Genomic DNA, 20,248 nt, shown 5'->3' with positions numbered 1-20,248 from the left:
GCGCAGTCCGGTCCTGACCGCCTGTATCTCTCCCTCCCCCCCCACCCTTCGCGCCGCTCGCATTCTCTGACGTCAGCCGCAAGAGGCAGAAAAGCAGCCGATTGGCTGGGAGGCCGGCTGGGGCTTGTTGCTGGGTGGCGGCAACGAACATCCGGGCCACGAGGAAGTGCGGTGGCGGTTTTGAAACGGGGAGGAGCCAATCAGGATCGCCCTCGGGTTTCCATAGCAACCCCTCGAGAGGGAGACAAACCGAAAGCGCCGGGTTAAGAAATAAATAATGGGCGGCACGACCCTTACCCCGGAGTCGGCCCCATTGAAACCAATGGGGGCTCCTGCCATTGTCCCAGAAACGAAGCCGAACCCGGGCCTGGGCCACTGAAGGGCGCCGCCAACAAAAAGCCGTGGTGAAACTACAACTCCCATCGGCCCCTGCCAGCGCGGCCCTCGCGACGGGCTGACGGGAGTCGTAGTTCGCGGTGGGGGGGGAAGAGAAAAAGCGCGCTTCGCCAGGCCCGGTGAGGGGGCTACGAAAAGCCCCCACGCTGAGGAGAAACCCTCGCCTTCATAAAAGCCCAGCCGTGGAGTGGGGGGGGAGTCCCCAGTTCGAAGGAGACACGTTAACCTCCTCAGGAAGAGGAGACTCCCCCCCCCCGTCTAAGCCCCCCGAGCATGTGCAGAGTGCATCTAAAGGGGAGCCAGGCGGTCGCGGGGGAGCCGCCGCCGCCGCCGCCCTCCGTTTGGAGGGAGAGAAGCGCCTGGAACGCGGCCGACGCCGGGGCGGGTCTGTCGGAGGCGGCGCGGCCTCCCACTGGGGCCTGCCTGGGCGGGCAAAGGGCGGGCGCCGCGGCTTCGCCTTGGCCCTCCTCTCCTCCCTTCTCCCCTCAGAAGCGGGTCCGGGGCGGAGGAGGGAAGGTCTCCCGGGTCCTTCCGAGGCTGAGGCAGCAGAAGGCGCCGCTCCGGAGCGCTCCATCCCGAAGCTCCCCTCGGAGGTAAAGGCGACACGGGAGAAGCGGGGCAGGGTCGGAGGGGGTCCGCCGGGCAAGCGGCTCGCTTTCTAACCCCGAAGGCCGGCTTCCCGAAAGGGTCCTCCTTCCCGGCCCTCCCGCCAGCCGCCTCGGGAGGCATGTGCCGGGAGGCGGCAAACCTCCACCTGGGAGCAGGAGGGCACGAGGAGAGCAGCTGCTGGATCAGGCCCACGGGCCCCACGAGCGCCGGGGCGATAGAGCCATAGCTTGACTCAGACCAGACCCTGTCGTCATCACCATTTCATCATTGCTGACCTGGCAATATATTAGAAATATATATCTTGGGCTATGCAAAAAAACAAATTGGGGGTGGGGACCCTCAGTCAGCCAATGCCTCCATGTTGCTCCATCCTTATTGCAATGTGTAAAGATAAAGGGACCCCTGACCATTAGGTCCAGTCGCGGACAACTCTGGGGTTGTGGCGCTCATCTCATTTTACTGGCCGAGGGAGCCGGCGTACAGCTTCCGGGTCATGTGGCCAGCAGGACTAAGCCGCTTCTGGCGAACCAGAGCAGCGCACGGAAACGCCGTTTACCTTCCCACCGGAGCGGTACCTATTTATCTACTTGCACTTTGACGTGCCTTTGAACTGCTAGGTGGGCAGGAGCTGGGACCGAGCAACGGGAGCTCACCCCGTCACAGGGATTTGAACCACCGACCTTCTGATCGGCAAGCCCAAGAGGCTCAGAGGCTTAGACCACAGCGCCACCCGCGTCCCTATTGCAATGTGTAGCTGGTGGTATATCATGATGCTGAAAACCATATACCGTACCTCTGGTTGCGAACGGGATCCGTTCCAGAGCCCCCCTTCACAACATGAGCAGAACGCAATGTGCGGGTCATGATTCAACCCTTCTGCGCATGCGCGTGACGTCATTGTGCGCGTCTGCGCATGTGTGAGTGGTGAAACCCGGAAGCAACCCTTTCCGGTACTTCTGGGTCACCATGGGACGCAACCTGAAAACACACAACCTGAAGCAAACGTAACAAGAGGTATGACTGTATTGCCCAGGCACCTGGCCCAGTCTCCTGTCCCCATGAACAGGAATAGACTGGAAAGAGAAGCTGCTGAATTGCAACTTATTACCAAACTTAAACTTAAACTGCCAGGGACGCAGGTGGCGCTGTGGGTTAAAGCCTCAGCGCCTAGGACTTGCCGATCGAAAGGTCGGCGGTTCGAATCCCTGCGGCGAGGTGTGCTCCCGCTGCTCGGTCCCAGCGCCTGCCAACCTAGCAGTTCGAAAGCACCTCCGGGTGCAAGTAGATAAATAGGGACCGCTTACCAGCGGGAAGGTAAATGGCGTTTCCGTGTGCGGCTCTGGCTTGCCAGAGCAGCGATGTCACGCTGGCCACGTGACCCGGAAGTGTCTCCGGACAGCGCTGGCCCCTGGCCTCTTAAGTGAGATGGGCGCACAACCCCAGAGTCTGTCAAGACTGGCCAGTATGGGGCCAGACCTTTTTACCAAACTTAAAACCATGAAGAGACCTGGTCGGAACAAAGACATTGGATTCTTATCTCATTATACATGACAAAGCCATTTTTCACCTTCTCACCCCTTGCTTTTTCCTGTAAGACCTATTGCAGTCGTTAAGAGTCGTCAACAGGCTCATCACAGCTATCTGCCAATCACCCAATCCCACCACCCTTCTGAGTAATACCCCTCCCCACCTTCTCACTATTTAGAAGGGTCTGGTGACTTCTGTTTCAGTGTATCTGAAGAAGTGTGCATGCACACGAAAGCTCATACCAAGAACTAACTTAGTTGGTCTTTAAGGTGCTACTGGAAGGAATTTTTTTCTTTTGTTTTGACTATGGCAGACCAACACGGCTACCTATCTGTAGATGCACTGGGAGACATGAAACCCCACTGTCTCCAGACCTCCCTGAGGAGCAAGCCTGGGCCACGTGCCTGGGGGTCTCGGCTGCCCAGATGACAAGACCCCCACAAAGGAAAACAGCAAGGTGTTGGGCACCAGCTGGGCTACAGGAGTTGCCCGAAGGAGGCGTGCAGTGCGCCATCCCAACTGCCTTAGGGACTCCGCTCCAGATCTGTGGCGGGTTTGCTCCTCTAGCCTTGCCCCTTCTGGGAAACGTGGGATTTGAGCGCAAGAGCCCTCATCTCCTGTTGGAGAAGAGAGCTGTGCATCATGTGCGTTGCCCTCTGCTTTTATAACTGCCCCACAGACAGTCTCTGAAAGTCTTTGTAGACTATCCAAGTCTCTGAAAGAAGCAATGGGTCAGATTCTTATCTGGTGAAAACAAGACGTAAAGCTTTGTTTTATAACGTCCAACGCTGCCAAAGTGGTCCGCAAGTAGTGAGCAGTGATTCCGGATATACCCACTGTTTCGTAGAATTCTTCTTCAGCACAGCAGAAGGATACAGAAATGCTTCATAAACCCATCTGTATGGTGAATGGAATTGTATAACAACAATAGCTGTGGAGCAGTGGTCATAGAGTTATTTTTGTTGCCTTGGTTATTACTGATTTGTCCTCTGCTTCAGGCAGGCTTGGGTAGATGGGGGGGCACGCGGGTGTGAAGTGCTTGGGCTGGATTTTGTGACATTGGGCAGTATTTCAAGTCTGGTTTCCAGCGTTCTTGAAACTCTCCAGCACACCTTTTAATTGAGTGCAATGGGTGTGTTGCTTATAGCAGCTGGCGTAACCCTGCCTGCTCCCAGTGGGCCCCACCCGCACGGAAGTTGTGCCGTGAATTTTGGCACTGCAGTGGCTGCTGCCATCACCTCTCAGCTGCAGCTATGGGGTAACACACCCGTCGACCGTGAGTGCCACAGTTTTTTATATTAATCTCCTGTTGCAGTCACTGCAATGGCTTCACTGAGTCCAGCTGGAGCAGGAAAAGGCCTGCCTTAAGCAGATGCTCTTTGTGAGTCAGAAAGGGTGACGTTGCTCTCAGGTGAGCTCTGCTGCGGGTGTGGCTGGGTCCTGACAGGCTGAGTGGAATTCTTCTTCCGAGGTCAACATTCACCAGCTCAGCTGCCAGATCTGACCTGCCTAGTTACGAAAACATTGGCTCACTTCCTCCTCGTGCCTTTTCTTGTGTGAACAGTAAATCAGACGGGGCCTACGTGGAGGAGAGACTGTGCAGGCTCAGTTCTCGTCTGGAGATGGAAGGCTAGCCCTTGGTGGTTCAAGCAGAAGTCCTGAAGAACAGGAGTTGCTGTGCCCATTTCCCCAGCAGGTGAGGCTGGCTTTCTCCCGCACGGGGGATGCAAAGGTCTTGGTCACAATTGTCAGTGACGGTGCAGGGGGGGGTGTTGCAGGAATTTATGTATAGGTTGGGGGGGTTGCCCCTCCAGCAGATATCATGCACATGCAGCCCACTACCAAAACCAGCACAATCACTTTTGTGACTTTTGTGATCTGTCCCCGCAAAACACTTCATCACAGTTTCTTCCTATCTGTTCAAAAGGGCCTTTGCTGCACGATACCAAATGTAACAGTTCACTGACCAATGTATCTCTGTACCGGCTCACTGGGAAAACTTCAGAAATGCATATAGACATGTGAGCTCAGCTACTCAGCAGCCCCTCTGCCTGAGTGATGATTCCTGGCATCCTGATACCTGAGTGCCAGACAGGTAGCCATTCCAGAAATAACAAACCCAGATGAAGACAAAAGGGTGTGATGAACTTGGCTGGGAAACAGGGAAATGTAAATATCTCTTTTGTTACACTGGATGGGTGTTTGGTGGAGGGCAAGGGGAAGCATGGGGCAGGGTCCAGGATGCTCAGATTACTGCCACCAGACCTCCCCTTTCATGATGTAACCGGGATGTATGAGTGATGTAGTGGGGGGGGGGGTGACATGGGGATTAGCAGCTAATAAAAGTCTGGGTTCTCTTTTGTTCGGGGCTTCCATCTTGTTCCACCTTGTGGCAGGTGGGAGTCCTGTTGCGACAGTCTTCAATAAAGACTAAGCCTACTGGCTGCTGTTTTGGTCTGGTATTCCTGGATGGTGTCCTTGTTTTTTTGTCCAAGGGAGCCCTCAGATTTCTCCGTTAACAGGTGGGAGAGTCAGGAGGCCTGTATATCGTTGAACAACTCTGGACTCTTCTCTATGGGGAAGAATGGAAGCCACCTCCACATGCCCACCCCTACCTTTCAGAAGCTAGGTTGGACAGGCCTTGCACCCCACGCAAGGCGGAGAGCTTTAAAGCTATTTGTATATTTATTTTATTAAAATTTCCATGCCGTTCTTCATTTGGGGATCACAGGGTTCTCCTGGTGGAAGAAGGCAGAGTCCTCCACATTCTCAATCTGCTTTGCCCTGGGAGTCATGCCAGGCAGCCTTCTGGCCTTGCACTACCCAGCCTTGCTCCTCAGGGGGCATCTTACATGGCACAGCAGTAGGTCCTGGAGGTCAGTTCCAGGTGGCAGGACAGTCTGAGATCTCGGAAGAGCCTCCTAATAAGCAAGGCAGACAGCTTAAAGGCTCCTTCTGCACTCGGGAAAAAATAGCTTTTAAGCTCTCCACCTTGCATGCATTTAATTTGTGCAGTCACAGCTGGCTTGACACCAGTTGCTTAAAGCTGATACAGTGCAAGTTAAATGCATGCAAGTCAACTGTCCTTTTGCAGTTCTTCCAGCAGCATTGTGACCTGGTGGCAGTATTCTAGTTTTGCACCAGCCGCAGCTTTCAAGCCAACCTGGAGGTACGGAAGCTGAACTCAGGGACAAGGTAACATTTTCGCTTAGAAGATGAGTGATTTTGTACTGGAATTCATTTGAGAAATCTCAGGTGGCTGCCGTCCAGACCTGGCGCTTTGTCGATTTTGCAATGGAAAGAAGCCCTGATGCCTCTTTGTATTCCTGAGTAACCAGATACGCATCCCGGCTGCTTTTCAGATCTTTATCCACAGCCATGGAGACTGATAGGGAATACTCTGCTGCTTCTGAAAGAAGCACAGCACAAATGCTTGTCTTTCCATGCGCATAGGTTTGGCAGCATGTTCCAGCTGCCGCTCCCTTTGGATCGGGACGGGACCCTCTTCCGCCTCCGTTTTACCACCCTGGCAGTCGGGACCGTGTGCTGCCCACTCTTTGGCTTCCTCTTCTGCGTCATCTGGTCCCTATTCTTTCACTTTGATGAAGCCACTGCCACCCACTGTGATGTAAGTCCTCCTTGAGTGTTTGTGTGTGCATTTAAAGATTGCCCTATGTTGGAATTTTATCACCATTGTTATAGTACAGTCACGTCTTTTACGGGGATTCGGTTTCAAGGGTTCTGGGTCATTTGCTTAAGAAGAGCAGTTAGAGTTAGTGCCAAAGTCCTGTTGCAATAAAACACTCTTCACCTCCCAGTGGCAGGGCAGCAAGAAGGAGCCAGTCTAGCTTCTCTAGGTAGGGAGATCCAAAGTTGCCTGGGGACAGCCACCAAAAAGACCCTCCCGCACATCAACACCATGTGTGCCTGTGAGGGTGGCAGGACGGAGATTAGGGCCTACCCAGGCAGGTTTGCATGGGAGAGTACAATAAGAGTGCCTAAGACAAAGGGATCTTCGGAGGCTGTCTGATCAGAGCTAACAGAATTCAGCCAGCAGGGACCAAAAACCTATATTCAGCCTTTGTGAGTGAAGGATTTGGGGTGCTCCCGTTCCCCTTGCCAGCTATGGCAAGAGGAACATTGCTGTGGGAGTCAGAGGCTGAAGCGCCTGTAGGTAGGAGAGTGACGCCGCAAGACCAACAGCAAATAGGCCCCAAAGTCCAGCATTGTGAGAAGAGGAGACTTGTGAGCAGGGGGTGCCTTCCTGCAAGGGGAAACGGTGCTTCTCCACGGTGGCAGGTCACAGGAAGGAGAACTGTCAGATTTACAATACCACTGACTTTAGTTTTCCCCTACAGGTCCCCAACTATCTCCCCTCCATCAGCTCTGCCATTGGTGGGGAGACCCCCGAGCGCTACATGTGGCGTTTCTGCATCGGGCTGCACTCTGGGCCCCGCTTCCTCGTGGCCTTTGTCTACTGGAGCCACTACCGCGGCTGCCACTGCACACACCCGCGGTACCTCCGCCTGTGCAATGCGGCCTTCGGCCTCAACCTGCTGGAGAACACGGCCCTCCTGCTGCTGACCTACGTCTCCTCCTCGGAAAACTACCGTAAGCATCATCGCCTGGTGCAGCACCAGCCTGGCTTGCTGGCAGGTGGATGTCTTCTGGTTTGTGGGCCTGAGAGTTTGGGGGTTGTCACTGGGGCACAACAGCACTGCCCTTACGAGCTGGTTGGGAGGGGGCTGGTTGGCTGGAGCCACTGTGTCTCCTCTGGTCCTCTCTCTCCTAGCCTGCTCTGCCTCCTGCCCCAGATTTCTGTTCCAGACTCTCTCAAAGCATCATAGAATCGTTATCTAGTCGACCCCCCTGCAATGCAGAAATCTCAGCTATTGAATCGCTGACAGATGGCCACCCAACCTCTGCTTTAAAATATACAGTGAAGGGAGACTCCACCACCTTCCAAGGGAGTCTGTTCCACTGTTGTGCAGCTCTTACCGTCAGAAAGGTCTTCCTAAGAATTAGTCAGACTCTCCTTTCTTGGCATTTGAATCCATCGGTTCGGGTCCTCCTCACTGGAGCAGCAGAAAACAGCTGCATCTCCCTCTGGCTTCCATGTGGCTTAGGCAGAAGAACGCTTTCTCACTAGGCGCGAGGTTCAGATGCACAATTAGCTGTTACTTTTTATGTTGTGCCTAGGAGTTTGCGTGTCCCCTGTGGCTAGTTGAACTTTGGTGGTGGCGGCCGCTTCTGCTTCTTGCTCACAGTTAGCATTGCATGTCCTTTCTTTGCTGCAGTGATCCACGAGAACGCCTTCATCCTCTTCATAGCTTCGGCCCTCAGCCACATGTTCCTGACTTGCGTTTTGTGGCGAATGACTAAGAAGCACGCAGTAAGTCCCGAGGTACAGTCCCCTCTCTTTCTTTCATTGGCGGATGTGAGGAGGGTTTGGAGCTGAGGGCTGAACTTGGCAGCCTTGCCTGGGTCTTGATAGCGCTGCCTGGGTCTTGATAGCGCACATCACGTTTCCATAGTTGTGCTTCCAAATGTATTGATTTAGAGTACCCCATGTACGACATGTGGTGCCTGGGCAGGTTACATACAGCTTGGTACAGTGGTGCCTCGCAAGACGAAATTAATTCGTTCCGCAAGTTTTTTCTTCTTGCGAGTTTTTCGTCTTGCGAAGCACGGTTTCCCATAGGAATGCATTGAAAATCAATTAATGCGTTCCTATGGAGACCGCTTGCCAGGCTGGCGGTGCAGAGAAGGGCTTTTCTCCCCACCGCAAGCCTTCAGGACAGGTACGGGAACAGAGGGGAAGGCGCGCAGCGCTTCTCCTCTGTTCCCGGGGCTTGCTGTGGGAGGAGGGTTTTTCCTCCCCACGCCAACATTCAGAACAGCATTCTGAAAGTTGGCGGTGGGAAGGAAAACCCTCCTCGCACCACAAGTCTTCAGGACAGCCATCCGAAGGCTGGCAGCGGGAGGAGGTCTCTCCGCCCCACCGCCAGCCTTCAGAGGAGGTCCGAGGACAGTGGGGAAGACGCGCTGCGCTTCCCCGCTGTCCCGGAGATTTCCCTATGGGCTTCCGTCTTGCGAAGGAAGCCCATAGGGAAATTCGTTTTGCGAAGCGCCTCCAAAACGGAAAACCCTTTTGTCTAGCGGGTTTTCCGTCTCGCGAGGCGTTCGTCTTGCGGGGCACCACTGTACAATTAAAACAAGTAAGACATAAACACTCTGATCTCATCAAAATGGTTGTTGGATGGCTGTAATCCATAGGTAGGCAACCTAAGGCCTGGGGGCCGGATCCAGCCCAATCACCTTCTAAATCCGGCCCGCGGACGGTCTGGGAATCAACGTGTTTTTACAGGAGTAATAATAATAATTTTTATTTATACCCTGCCCTCCTCAGCCAAGGCCGGGCTCAGGGCGGCTAACAAGCAATAATAAAAACAAGTTGAATGAATACAACTTAAAAACAAGATTAAAATATTGAAACATTAAAATATTAAAATGCAGCCTCATCACAGGAGGAGAAAGGAAAAAGGAAAAAGAAAGGGGGAGGGGAGGGAATCAAATTGGCTCCAAGCCAAAGGCGAGGTGGAACAACTCTGTCTTACAGGCCCTGCGGCAAGAAATCAGATCCTGCAGGGCCCTGGTCTCATGAGGCAGAGCGTTCCACCAGGCCAGAGCCAGAGTTGAAAAGGCCCTGACTCTGGTTGAAGCTAATCTAACTTCCTTAGGGCCCGGGACCACTAGGGTGTTGCTATTTATGGACCTTGAGGCTCTCCGTGGGGCATACCGGGAGAGGCGGTCCCGTAGGTACGAGGGTCCTAGGCCATGAAGGGCTTTAAAGGTCAAAACCAGCACCTTAAATCTGACCCTGTACTCCACCGGGAGCCAGTATAGCTGGAAAAGCACTGGGCGAATATGCTCCCATGGCAGAGACCCCGTGAGGAGCCTCGCTGCAGCATTCTGCACCCGCTGGAGTTTCTGGGACAGCTTCAAGGGCAGCCCCGCGTAGAGCGAATTACAGTAGTCAAGCCTGGAGATGATCGTCGCATGGATCACTGTAGAATGTGCCCTTTTATTTAAAATGCATCTATGGGTTATTTGTGGGGCATAGGAATTCATTCATTTCCCGCAAAAAATATAGTCTGGCCCCCCACAAGGTCTGAGGGACAGCGGACCGGCCCCCTGCTGAAAACATTTGCTGACCTTTCAGTCTCCTGAGATGTATATTGTTACGCACCACCCCAATCTCTGAATGGTGAGAGACTCCAGGGGTTCCAGACGCTTATCCAGAGTTCAGTTTCCTTGGAATTATTTTTTTTTTTTATATATATAAATATTTATTAGCATTTCAATAATAAACATAGACACACAGAAAAAGAAAAAATAACACAAAATACAAAAATTTAACAAAAAACAATTAAAAACAAATGAGATTTCAATTGCTTATTTTCATATAAACTTCTTTCTTAGACCTCCTCTCCCCTCCCCTTCTTGTATTCCAGTTCAAGTTATTAATCCTGCAAATCCTTATTACTTAATTCTCAACCTTAACTTAATGATTATAACATACTATAATTTTACCTTTCCTCATTCTTCCATTAAATTATTTTTGCATTCCTCATTTTCATTTCATTTTAACCATTTTAGACGCCAATTTTAACTTATCTAATCTTAAACATCTTATGCATCATTTCTTATTCTTTAACATGTTTCTTAAAGTCAGTCAATATTTCCCTTCCACGGCTTTCCCAGCTTCCATACAAATAACAAAACAAATTAAAACAAAGTAAGTAATAATTCTGTACCCTTTGGATTACCAAACTCCAACCCCCCTTTCCCGGTTTTGGTCCCCAATAAATATTCATCAGTCAATACTGTTTAACCTGGAGATCTCACATCCGAGGCTCTCAAGTCATCCTCAGTTCCTCTCTGCCGGCCTCTTGGATAGTCCTTTAGGTTAAGCCCCAAGGCTCGAGGGGGCTCTGACCCAGCAAGATCCATAATTTTTCCAGTTGGCCCTCCATATTTAAAATTAATGCTAATGAGGTGCTCCACTCTCAAATTTACAATTTCCAACTCAGTCCAAACTTTCCACCTCAAATTTTTATTCTCCTTTGTTATCTGCATGCCAGGCCCCAAACTATAATTCTCCCTTGACATCTGCAAAGTTACCAGTCCGCCCTCCTTTTCCTCAAAAACAACATGTGTCTCTTCCATAGTCTCATGGCTCTCAAATTTCTCTTGTTGTTGATATGTATAAACTTCTTGCCTCCACTCCCTGTCAGCTTCAACAATGTTGTTTACTGCCAGGGCCAGAGTGTTCGCATTTGTAGTCAAAACATCTGTCTGATCTTGTAACTTTCCCAGGAGAGCCAGTATTTTGTTGAGTTTAGTCTGATTTTTGCTTCTTTCAGCCATTCTTGTAGTGTCTCTGTCCCCCAGAAGGGGGGATTTTAATCCTTCAATGTCTTTCAGTTTAAAAACCAGTCAGTAAGTTAATTTGTAGCAGCTCTTCCTTATTTTCCAGAAATTGCAACAAATGTAGCCAGCAGATGCAACAAAGATAAAGTTCCCTTTGTCCTTTCCTTTTGACAGCTATTTTGACAGCTGTCAAAATCTTCAATTGTTCCTCAACAGGTTCTCTCGCGGGAAGCCCCCGGGTTCGGGGGGGTGAAACTTTAGCTCCTAACGTTAAGTTTATCCTCCGGTAAAATTTATAGCATCAAGCCGTGAAGGGTTTTTTTTTTTTTATAAAAGAAAAAGAGTTCTCTCGACCTTAAGTTGCAAGCTCTTTGCGTTAGATTATCTACTCAGAGGGGGGGGGCGACTTCCTTTTTGACCCTTCCCCGCTCGTTCCCAATTCAACAAAAATTTGTTTGAGTTCCAAATTCCGTATATACTCACGGGTTCTTATTTTTGAGTCCAAATGTTCCAAGGAAAAAGTCAGCGCTTCTCCGACAATGGCATGCGGCTTCGCTCCGCAGAAGAAGCAATCGACTCACAGCACCGCGCCGTCCCCCGTCCCCGTTCCTGAGCCTTTAAAAAGGCTCCTTCGCGGTTTGGGGGGGCGCAAATGGTGCCCGCCGAGTCACCACGCTCACAGGCATCAGCGCCTGTGATTTTTAAGGGTCCCCGCGTCGCCGGCGCGGACAAGACCCGATCCTGCGGAGCCGATTCCCTCCGGAGCTCGGAGGGAATCCGCCATTAGTCGACAGCGCTAACCCGGAAGTCCCAGTTTCCTTGGAATTAAGGTCAGCGCTGTGGTGTCTTTAGGATATAGTCGTACCTTGGTTGTCGAACGCCTTGGTACGTTTTGGCTCCCAAATGCTGCAAACCCAAAAGCGAGTGTTCCGGTTTGCAAACGTTTTTTGGAAGCCGAACGTCTGACGTGGCTTCCGCTTGAGTGCAGAAAGTTCCTGCAGCCAATCAGAAGCAACGCCTTGGTTTTCGAACCGCCTCAGGAGTCAAACAGATTAAGTTTGACAACCAAGGTACCACTGTATTTGGTTTTGTTTACACGTATATACAACCTGGTGCGTAACACGGCAGGGCTCACAGCATCAACACCCCAACAGGTCTTGCTTCTCCATCGGTCACAGCTTTGGATCCAGCACGGAGCAAGCAGGCCTCTGGGTCTCCAGCTTCCAGCCTGTTTCCCAGCTCAGCTCACATACAGTTCTCTCTGGCTATCAGCTATGTGTGGGTTGGAGGAAAGGCCACCCATTAGTCAGGACTCTTGCAAGCTAGCTCATTCTCTGGGTATGCTGGTGAGGACACTGAAATGACCAACTAAGGTCGTTGCCTTCCAAAGAAACTCATCTGACTCCTTCAGCAAACTCCTATTTGATTCTATTCCTCCCTGGTTACCAGACCCCAAGAACTGGAAGGGACTCAGGGTATCATCCAGACCACCACCCCCAAACCCACAATCTAAATTATGGGCAATGGGGAGAGCAGCAACTGGTGGAGTTTGGTATAAAGTTCTGCCACCAGAGGGCTGTCCAGGTCTGCTCAATATTTTACTGATCATTGTTTGGAGCTGTCTTCTCAATAATTCCTTGGCACTTGACTTGATGTCAAGTCCCGCAGGGCCCTAGTCTCTTGTGACAGAGCATTCCACCAAGTTGGGGCCAGTACTGAAAAGGCCCTGGCCCTAGTTGAGACCAATCTAACCACCTTGTGACTTGGGACTTCCAAAATGTTGTCATTTGTGGACCTTAAGGTCCTCTGCGGGGCAGACCAGGAGAGGCGGTCCCGTAGGTACGAGGGTCCTAGGCCTAAGTGTCTCAAGTAGTGCACTTTCTCCAAGTACTAGAACCCAGGTTTGATCAAATGAAGCTGATTGGTGGGAAATTAAAGAGCAGACAAAAGAAAGCACTTCTTCATAAAATAAAAACTATGGAGTTGGCTCCTGTGAAAAGTACGGATGGCTATCAACATGGCTGGCTTTCAAAAGGCATGAGATACACTCAGGGAGAAAGAGAAGGCTGTCAGGAGCTGCTAATCCTGAGGGTGGCTGTGCTCTCTCTGCTCCGCTAGAAGAAGAAGAGAAGAGTTTGGATTTGATATCCCGCTTTATCACTACCCAAAGGAGTCTCAAAGCGGCTAACATTCTCCTTTCCCTTCCTCCCCCACAACAAATACTCTGTGAGGTGAGTGGGGCTGAGAGACTTCAAGGAAGTGTGACTGGCCCAAGGTCACCCAGCAGCTGCATGTGGAGGAGCGGAGACGCGAACCCAGTTCACCAGATTACGAGTCCACCGCTCTTAACCACTACACCACACTGGCTCCGTATGCCTCTGAATACCAGTTGCTGGGAAGGGCAAGGGCGGAGAGTTGCTGTCACAGCCAGGCTGTCTTTCGAGGCTCCCCACCGGGACGATTTGTTGGACTAGATGGGTCCACTTTGGCCTACATCGTAGAAGCTCTTGCACAGGACTGCAGGGCAAGAATTGCAAGCTGTTGGGGAGGGAGGGTTGGAGAGCTGAAGACACAGGGAACTGAAGCAAGGAATGGCAAGGAGCAGGGTAATGGGTATGTGTCTCTGTGTGTGGAGGGGGCAATAGGCACAGGGCCAAGAGAGAGGAGGGGCTGCATGCTGAAGACAAGCAAGGATACGGACGTGTGTGTGTGTGTCTGTGTTCTTGGGAGCCACTGACTAAGGGAGGTTAAAGAGGAATTTTGACACCGCCTGTGCAAACACAATGAATTGCCACCTGCCATTTCCTGTGTGAATTTTTACATAAGAGATTTCTGCTTGTGGTTCCTGCTCCTGGCTTCCCTCCCTCCCTCCCTCCCGTCTGCCTTGGCACTTCCGCTCTAGCGCAAAAGGGCTGGGCTTCTCACGCCTGCCACGGAGCAGGTCTTGGGCCCCAACAGCGTGCTAGTAGGGAACACGTTAACACGGTTCAGCCCCTGCGCTGCTCCGCGACTTGTTTTATTTATTGCTTGCATTTCTGTCCCCCCTGTCCCTGTCTCCAGGGAGCGCAAGGGGCATACACGGTTCTCCCCACTCATTTCATCTCCACAAAAACCCTGTGAGGTAGGTGATACTTGAGAGGGAGAGTGACGGGACACCCAGGGAGCTTCATGGCCAAGTGGGAATTTGAACCCTGGTCTCTCAGGTCCTAGGCTGACCCTCCAACCTCTACCCCACACTGGTTCTATCCTAAAGGAGCAAAAGAAGCAAAGAGAGAAACGAGGAGCAGGAGAGCCACTCAGACGCAGAAATGTGGGAGCTGGAACAACGAGGACTAGAAGACTGAAATGGCTTTCTGTATATCACTAGAAAGCACCGGAGAGCTTACTGCCATTGCCCAAATTCATGTTGAACCCAGTTTTCTAGAATTGCCAGCCTTGACCAGATGCTTTGCCATAGCTCCTCCCATCCCATTGCTCTTTCTTCTCCCCTCCCACTCCCCCCCCCCCGAATTTTTTCCAAATATCTTAAACACAATACAGCTTAACAATATTATTCTCCTTTAAATCTATATACTTCTCCCCTCCCACTTGCCCCTATCTCAAAACTTGTTTTCCCCCCGTTCTTTCTAAACCTCCCACTTTGCACCCCTGAAATCTTTGTGCTTCTCATTGACGAAAGCAAATGGAAACGAAAGCTGCAATCTAAACATTTGTGGTTTAGAGTTTCTACGCCCACGTGAGACGGTGGTGGGGGTTCCCCTTGCCTGCATGGATGGGCAATAACCAGAAGTGGGGGAGCTTTTTCCCACGCCCCATTCATCTCTATGGCCCGGCCCCTCTGTCAGACTTTTCTCATAGCAGAAGCAAGGCCCTCTTCCTCCCTGGTGTGTGGGTGTGGGCCCAGGCATCATGCCGCAACCAGCACTTAAGTTCTCCCTCCCTCCCAGCCTTCTTAATGCTTCTGCTGCTCTTGCATCCCATTTCCCTCAAATAAGCTGAGTCAGGAAGCCAAGCCGAGTGAGGATTTGTACTTCCCCTATATTAGCGGTAGCAACTCAGGGCTGCTCTGTGTTGGGGCGCTGTGTTGAGGCTGTCAGCCATGGAGACACCATTGGCAATGAGCATCCCTGCCCTTTTGCTCTTTATCCCTCAAGGCAGCATTTCCCAAACTTTGGTCCCCAGCTGTTTTTGGACTGCAACTCCCACCATCCCTAGCTAGCAGGACCGGCCGTCAGGAATGATGGGAGGAAGGTGTGATAGGCAAGTTGTGGCCCATCTGTAGGAACCCTGGGCTTCAGAGTGTGGATCTGTTGTGAGTTGCACAACCAAATGGCCAATGGGAAGCTTGCAAGCAGGAGTTATAAGCGCAAGAGCCCTCTCCCCTCCTGCTGTTTCCAGCAACTGGTATTCAGAAGCATCCTGCCTCTGATAGCGGAGGGATCACACAGCCATCATGCCTAGCAGCCATTTTTATCTAGCCTTATCCTTCGTGAATTTGTCTAAGCCTCCACTAAAGTTGCTGGCCATGACTACATCTTGTAGCAGCAAATTCCATATTTTAACTATGCTGTGTGAAGCAGTCCCTTCCTTTCGCTTATCTTGAATCTTCCAAATCTCAGCTTCATCAGACATCCCGGAGGTCTAGGGTTATGAGACAGAGGGAGAAAAAAAATATTCACACTATGCACAAACGTAAACCCCACTCTCGTATCTCCTCTTACTCATTGATTTTCTCAGCTAAAAAGCTCTGAAGATTGTCACGGCCTCACAGGGGAGGCGCTCCAAAATCACTTGATTACTTGGGTCACCTTTTCCAGCTCAACAGTATCCTTTCTGAGGTGAGGTGGCCACATGTGACCTCCTCCCTACACAGGTCTCCTCGTGTTCCTCTTGCCGCAAACAGGCTACATGCTAAGCCTTGAGGAGCAGGGCCTCAAGTCCTGCATCCACTGATGCCGAGGTGGCATGCGTGTGCAAAGGTGGGGCTGCCAGCCTTCATCCTGGTGGGAGTGACCTTGCCCCTCCCTCTCTTGCAGGAGCGCAAGTCCTACAAGTGGAAGTGGTGGCTGTTCCTCTTCAACCTGGTGACGTTCTCAGTAGCCGTGTACTTCTACTTCCGCCACAACTGGTACTGCGAGCCCGGAGGTAAGTCCCCTTTGGGGATCCAGCCTCTTGCTCATGCTTAGAAACTTTGGCTGCTTGCTGCTGGCGCTTGGTCTGCGGTGCCAGAGCACCCTACGCGCCTGCTTTGTGACTTTCCTTTGTAGGAGAGGATTCCTGTGGCTCTGGTGTTGGTGCTTGCCCCATGCCTCCTGTTTGTAGCAGAGGAAAGATGGGCACAGGGCGCTTAGTGGCTCCTGCGCCCCATTAACCGCTAGGCCAGGGATAGCCTCCACACGTTGGTGAACTCTAACTCCCAGCAGCCAGCAGGGCCTCTAGCCAGGGATGAGAGTCTGAACCCAGCAGCACCTGGTGGGCATGTGTACCAGGTACGTGGGTGTGTTTCTGTGTCTCCTTTGCCTGGTTTGATGTGGTGGGGAGGCAGAGGCTCTGTCGAGCATCACTCTTTTTTGCTATAGACATGGATCGGAGCCTCCCTCTCACTGCCTGCATTTCCCTGAGCTGAGACAGCCTTTTAAAACTCCATCCTGTATTCATTGTATACATACGATTGTGTATCATCTGACCCGTCTACTGCAATTACTAAGTTTGCAGATGACACCACCATAATGGGTTTAATAACAGGTATAGAGGAGAGGTCCAAAAAATATCTGCATGCTGCCTAGGGAACAACTTGGTGTTGGACTTTCGGAGGAAGAGAGGAAAACTAGCCCCACTGTACATTGGGGAAGGCTGTGTGGAGAGAGTCTCTTCCTTTAAATTCCTAGGAGTTTATCTCAGTGAAGACCTTACTTGGAAAATAAATACAACCCAGGTGGTTAAGAAAGCCCAACAGAGACTCCATCTCCTCAGAGTATTGCGAAAGAACGATGTCAATCAACTTTTGATGATCTCCTTTTTATGTCAATCAACATTTGATGATCTACCAGTCCACAATAGAAAGTGTCCTTTCATACTGCATCACGGTGTGGTACGCTGGTTTGACATCAACTGATAGGAAGTGCCTACAGAGGGTGGTGAATACAGCACAAGATATTATGGGCTGTCCCGTGAATCTGCTGGATGACATTGCGGAAGAACAGTTGCCTCAGGAGAGTGAGGAAAATTCTCAGGGATGATTCACACCCTGGCCGGCACTTTCTTGATCTCCTGCCCTCAGGCAGAAGATATAGAAGCATGATTAGTCGCACCAACAGGGTAAACTATCCATGGGCTGTTAGGCTGCTGAATGAAAAGATAACAACAGGGCAACTGACTTTTGGGTTTGGTGTGTGTCAGTAAACGAGGGGAATTAAGACTAAGAGAGCTGAGTGGGGGGTGCTCGTGTAATCTCACTGTATACAAGTTGTACAAGTGACAATAAAGTATTTCAATCTAACTAGATCACTTACCGTATTATCTGAGCCACATGGGAAATTCTCGCCAGTGAGTGACTGGCAGGTGCCTTTGAGAACACTGAAAGGCAGCTGTGTACAAGAGGCAGGTGTGTTGGCAGAACATGTGAAGTGTTCCTCGGGTGGAACTGAGCATCCCAGGAATCCTAGGGTAAAATCCATGTTTCTAGCCCTTGTGGACTCAAAATATATAAGCTGTGCTTGGCGCTGTTTCAGACACCTGAGATTCCTGACCTTGTTTTCCCCTCTTTCTTTCCTTCCCTAGTTTATACCATCTTTGCCTTCTTGGAGTACCTGGTGGTTTTTTCTAACATGGCCTTCCACATGACTGCGTGGTGGGACTTTGGCAACAAGGAGCTGGTGGTCACTTCGCAGCCAGAAGACAAACGCTTCTAGCAAAAGCCTGCCTTTGAGCTGAGGGAAAGCCTCTGGATTTCTTGCGGGGAGGAGGAGCAACCTGCTTGCCAGCGTCAGATCCTTCCGGCAGGCCCCAGGACATTTCAGAAGGGGCACCTGCGACTGGACTGAAAAGAACCAGTGGGCCCCGGAGGAATTGGGACCCGGCCGTCATGTGTCCGACAACAGAGCAGAAGGTGTGGCTGGTTGATGGGCCTTTTGATCAATGGGACATCTTTGTAAAAGTAAAAACAAAACTCAGAATGTGCTCTGCTGCCAACCCAGTACAGGGATAGAACTGGCCCTGGACTAGCCCACTGGGGCTGTGTGTTGTGATGGTGACAAGTCCAGCGGCTCTTGAAGGCAAAGACTCCTTGCCCGGATCTGGGACTTGCCTGAAGGAGGTCGTTGTGACTCCTTTTCCCAGTGCGGTAGAGGGGAGTGTCTCTCTTTGCCTCCTTCCGTCTTGTTCCTTCTCCCGCGTGGGGCTTTCCTGCTGCCCAGTGAGGTCCAGCTCTACGATAGATGCCTGTCACTGAGCTGGGCCAAAGTGCCAAACCCTGGGAGCACCTGGACTTTAGAAATAAAATGGGGCTGGTGGTGAGGCGGTCTCTCTTCCCCATTTCCCCAGCTTCTGCACTGAAGTTCCCTAAAGCGAGTTATGCATATTCTGCACATTGGAACAAGTTCTGCAACCCCCAGGAGCTAATCATCTCTGCCTGTCTGCTGCTGCAGCTTCTCTGTCCTTGAGAATTCATACCCTTCCCCCAAATTCCTAGAAACCTCAGGCAGGCAGGAGTTTGGGGACAGCATTGGTGGGATTCATTTGCTCTTGACTGTGATGTTTTGAAGGTACAGGAAAGGCACTGCGTTGGACATTGGTGAAAGAACCACCTGAGAGTTGGGCTCAGCTGGGAAAGATCGGGCTGGGAGACGTAAAGCAGAAATGGGTACCTTGAGCTGGGAGGGTGCAGGAGCACTTAGAGGACCAAGCAGAGGTCCTCAACTTAACCCTTGCACACCTTGGGTCCTGGGCACCAGCTCTTGATCCAGGCAAAGGGACACAGATGCTTCTCCAAGCATAGAGATGCAGAGAGGCCAGAAAGAAGTGGCAGGATCAGGCCACCTCAGTGAGGGCCCAGAAGCCTCAAGGGAGGAATCCTAAGGAAAGGGTAGTTTGAGGCTGATCCAGAGGTCCAGCCTGGGTCAAGCGGGGGGGGGGGGGGGTAGGCTGGAGCAGAGAGATACCACCAGCCAGGGGCCTGGGATCGATAGGGAAGAAGGGGAATGGCTGAGGGAAGAGCTCCTAGAAAGTGAGGGCTCAGAGCAACCAGTAAAGACTGAATGCAGGTAACTTGGTTCCCCAGGTAAGAAGTCTCGGGTCAGCTGGTGGAGTCAGGCTGGCCAAGGAGTTCTCCAGGAAGGAGGCTTGTAATGCATCTACTAGTCCAGGGTTGCTGTTCCAAGGCAGGGACGTTCTGGCATCAGGCCAGGTTTTCTCTCGTGCGGCTTGTTCTCCCACATCCCTGGTGTGCGGGCCTCTTTGCTGTCTCTGTGGCAAGGTTGTGTGTGTGTGTGTGTGGAAAAAATTGTACTGCCAGGTGTCTATTTTCATTGGCTCCCCCCCTCCCATGATGAAATAAAGCACTGAGTATTTTTTTCCAGTTGTAGCAGCAGTTGCAGTGGACCAGTTGCTCCCTCTGCCTGATATCTGTCCTAGCTGACAGGAGGAAGGGGGGGGGGATCTTTACCTGCCTTGCTTCCCAAGGTCTTCAAAAGGGAAGATGCCTAGGATGAAACTGGGACCTTCTGCATGCCAAGCAGTACGTTTCCGAGCACAATTCAAAGTGTTGGTGCTGACCTTTAAAGCCCTAAACAGCCTCGGTCCAGTATATCTGAAGGAGCGTCTCCACCCCCATCATTCTGCCCGGACACTGAGGTCCAGCGCTGAGGGCCTTCTGGTGGTTCCCTCACTGTGAGAAGCCAAGTTACAGGGAACCAGGCAGAGGGCCTTCTCGGTAGTGGCATCCGCCCTGTGGAACACCTTCCCATCAGATGTCAAAGAGATAAACAACTACCAGACTTTTAGAAGACATCTGAAAGCAGCCCTGTTTAGGGAAGCTTTTAATGTTTGATGTATTACAGTATTTTAATATTTTTTTGGAAGCAGCCCAGAGTGGCTGGGGAAGCCCAGTCAGATGGGCGGGGTATAAATAATAAATTATTATTATTATAAGCAGCTGCTCTGCTGCTGGCTTGTGGCCACTCTCCTATCAAAGAGCCGTGAACTGCACTCAAGCCCCTGAGCCATTGATTTAGTGCACACCTCCTCTGCCTCCCGAGTTTTCGATGCTCCTCCCTCAGCCCACAGG

General features: G+C 51.5%; 1 protein-coding gene across 4 annotated transcripts; it reads left to right on the top strand.

The window, feature by feature from the left end:
• The first annotated feature begins 418 nt into the window (after positions 1–418).
• On the top strand, positions 419–19,540 carry PGAP2 (post-GPI attachment to proteins 2). Of its 4 annotated transcripts, none has more exons than XM_079974008.1 (7): positions 837–989; positions 4,097–4,228; positions 5,986–6,160; positions 6,891–7,143; positions 7,830–7,936; positions 16,002–16,110; positions 17,746–19,540. In XM_079974008.1, exons 3-7 carry the CDS (start codon positions 5,996–5,998, stop codon positions 17,874–17,876), a joined length of 765 nt encoding a protein of 254 aa, XP_079830134.1. In that variant the 5' UTR covers positions 837–989; positions 4,097–4,228; positions 5,986–5,995; the 3' UTR covers positions 17,877–19,540. The 4 variants fall into 4 exon arrangements, with proteins under 4 accessions (XP_079830133.1, XP_079830132.1, XP_079830134.1 ...); XM_079974009.1 differs by having other exon boundaries at positions 863–989; positions 4,004–4,228; XM_079974007.1 differs by lacking the exon at positions 4,097–4,228 and having other exon boundaries at positions 419–989; positions 7,830–7,924.
• The last annotated feature ends 708 nt before the right edge of the window (positions 19,541–20,248 follow it).

Source organism: Podarcis cretensis (genome assembly GCF_951804945.1).
Source record: "Podarcis cretensis genome assembly, chromosome: 4".
Lineage (NCBI taxonomy): Eukaryota > Metazoa > Chordata > Lepidosauria > Squamata > Lacertidae > Podarcis > Podarcis cretensis.
Note: the sequence above shows the minus strand (reverse complement) of the source record. Positions and strands in the feature narration are given on the sequence as shown.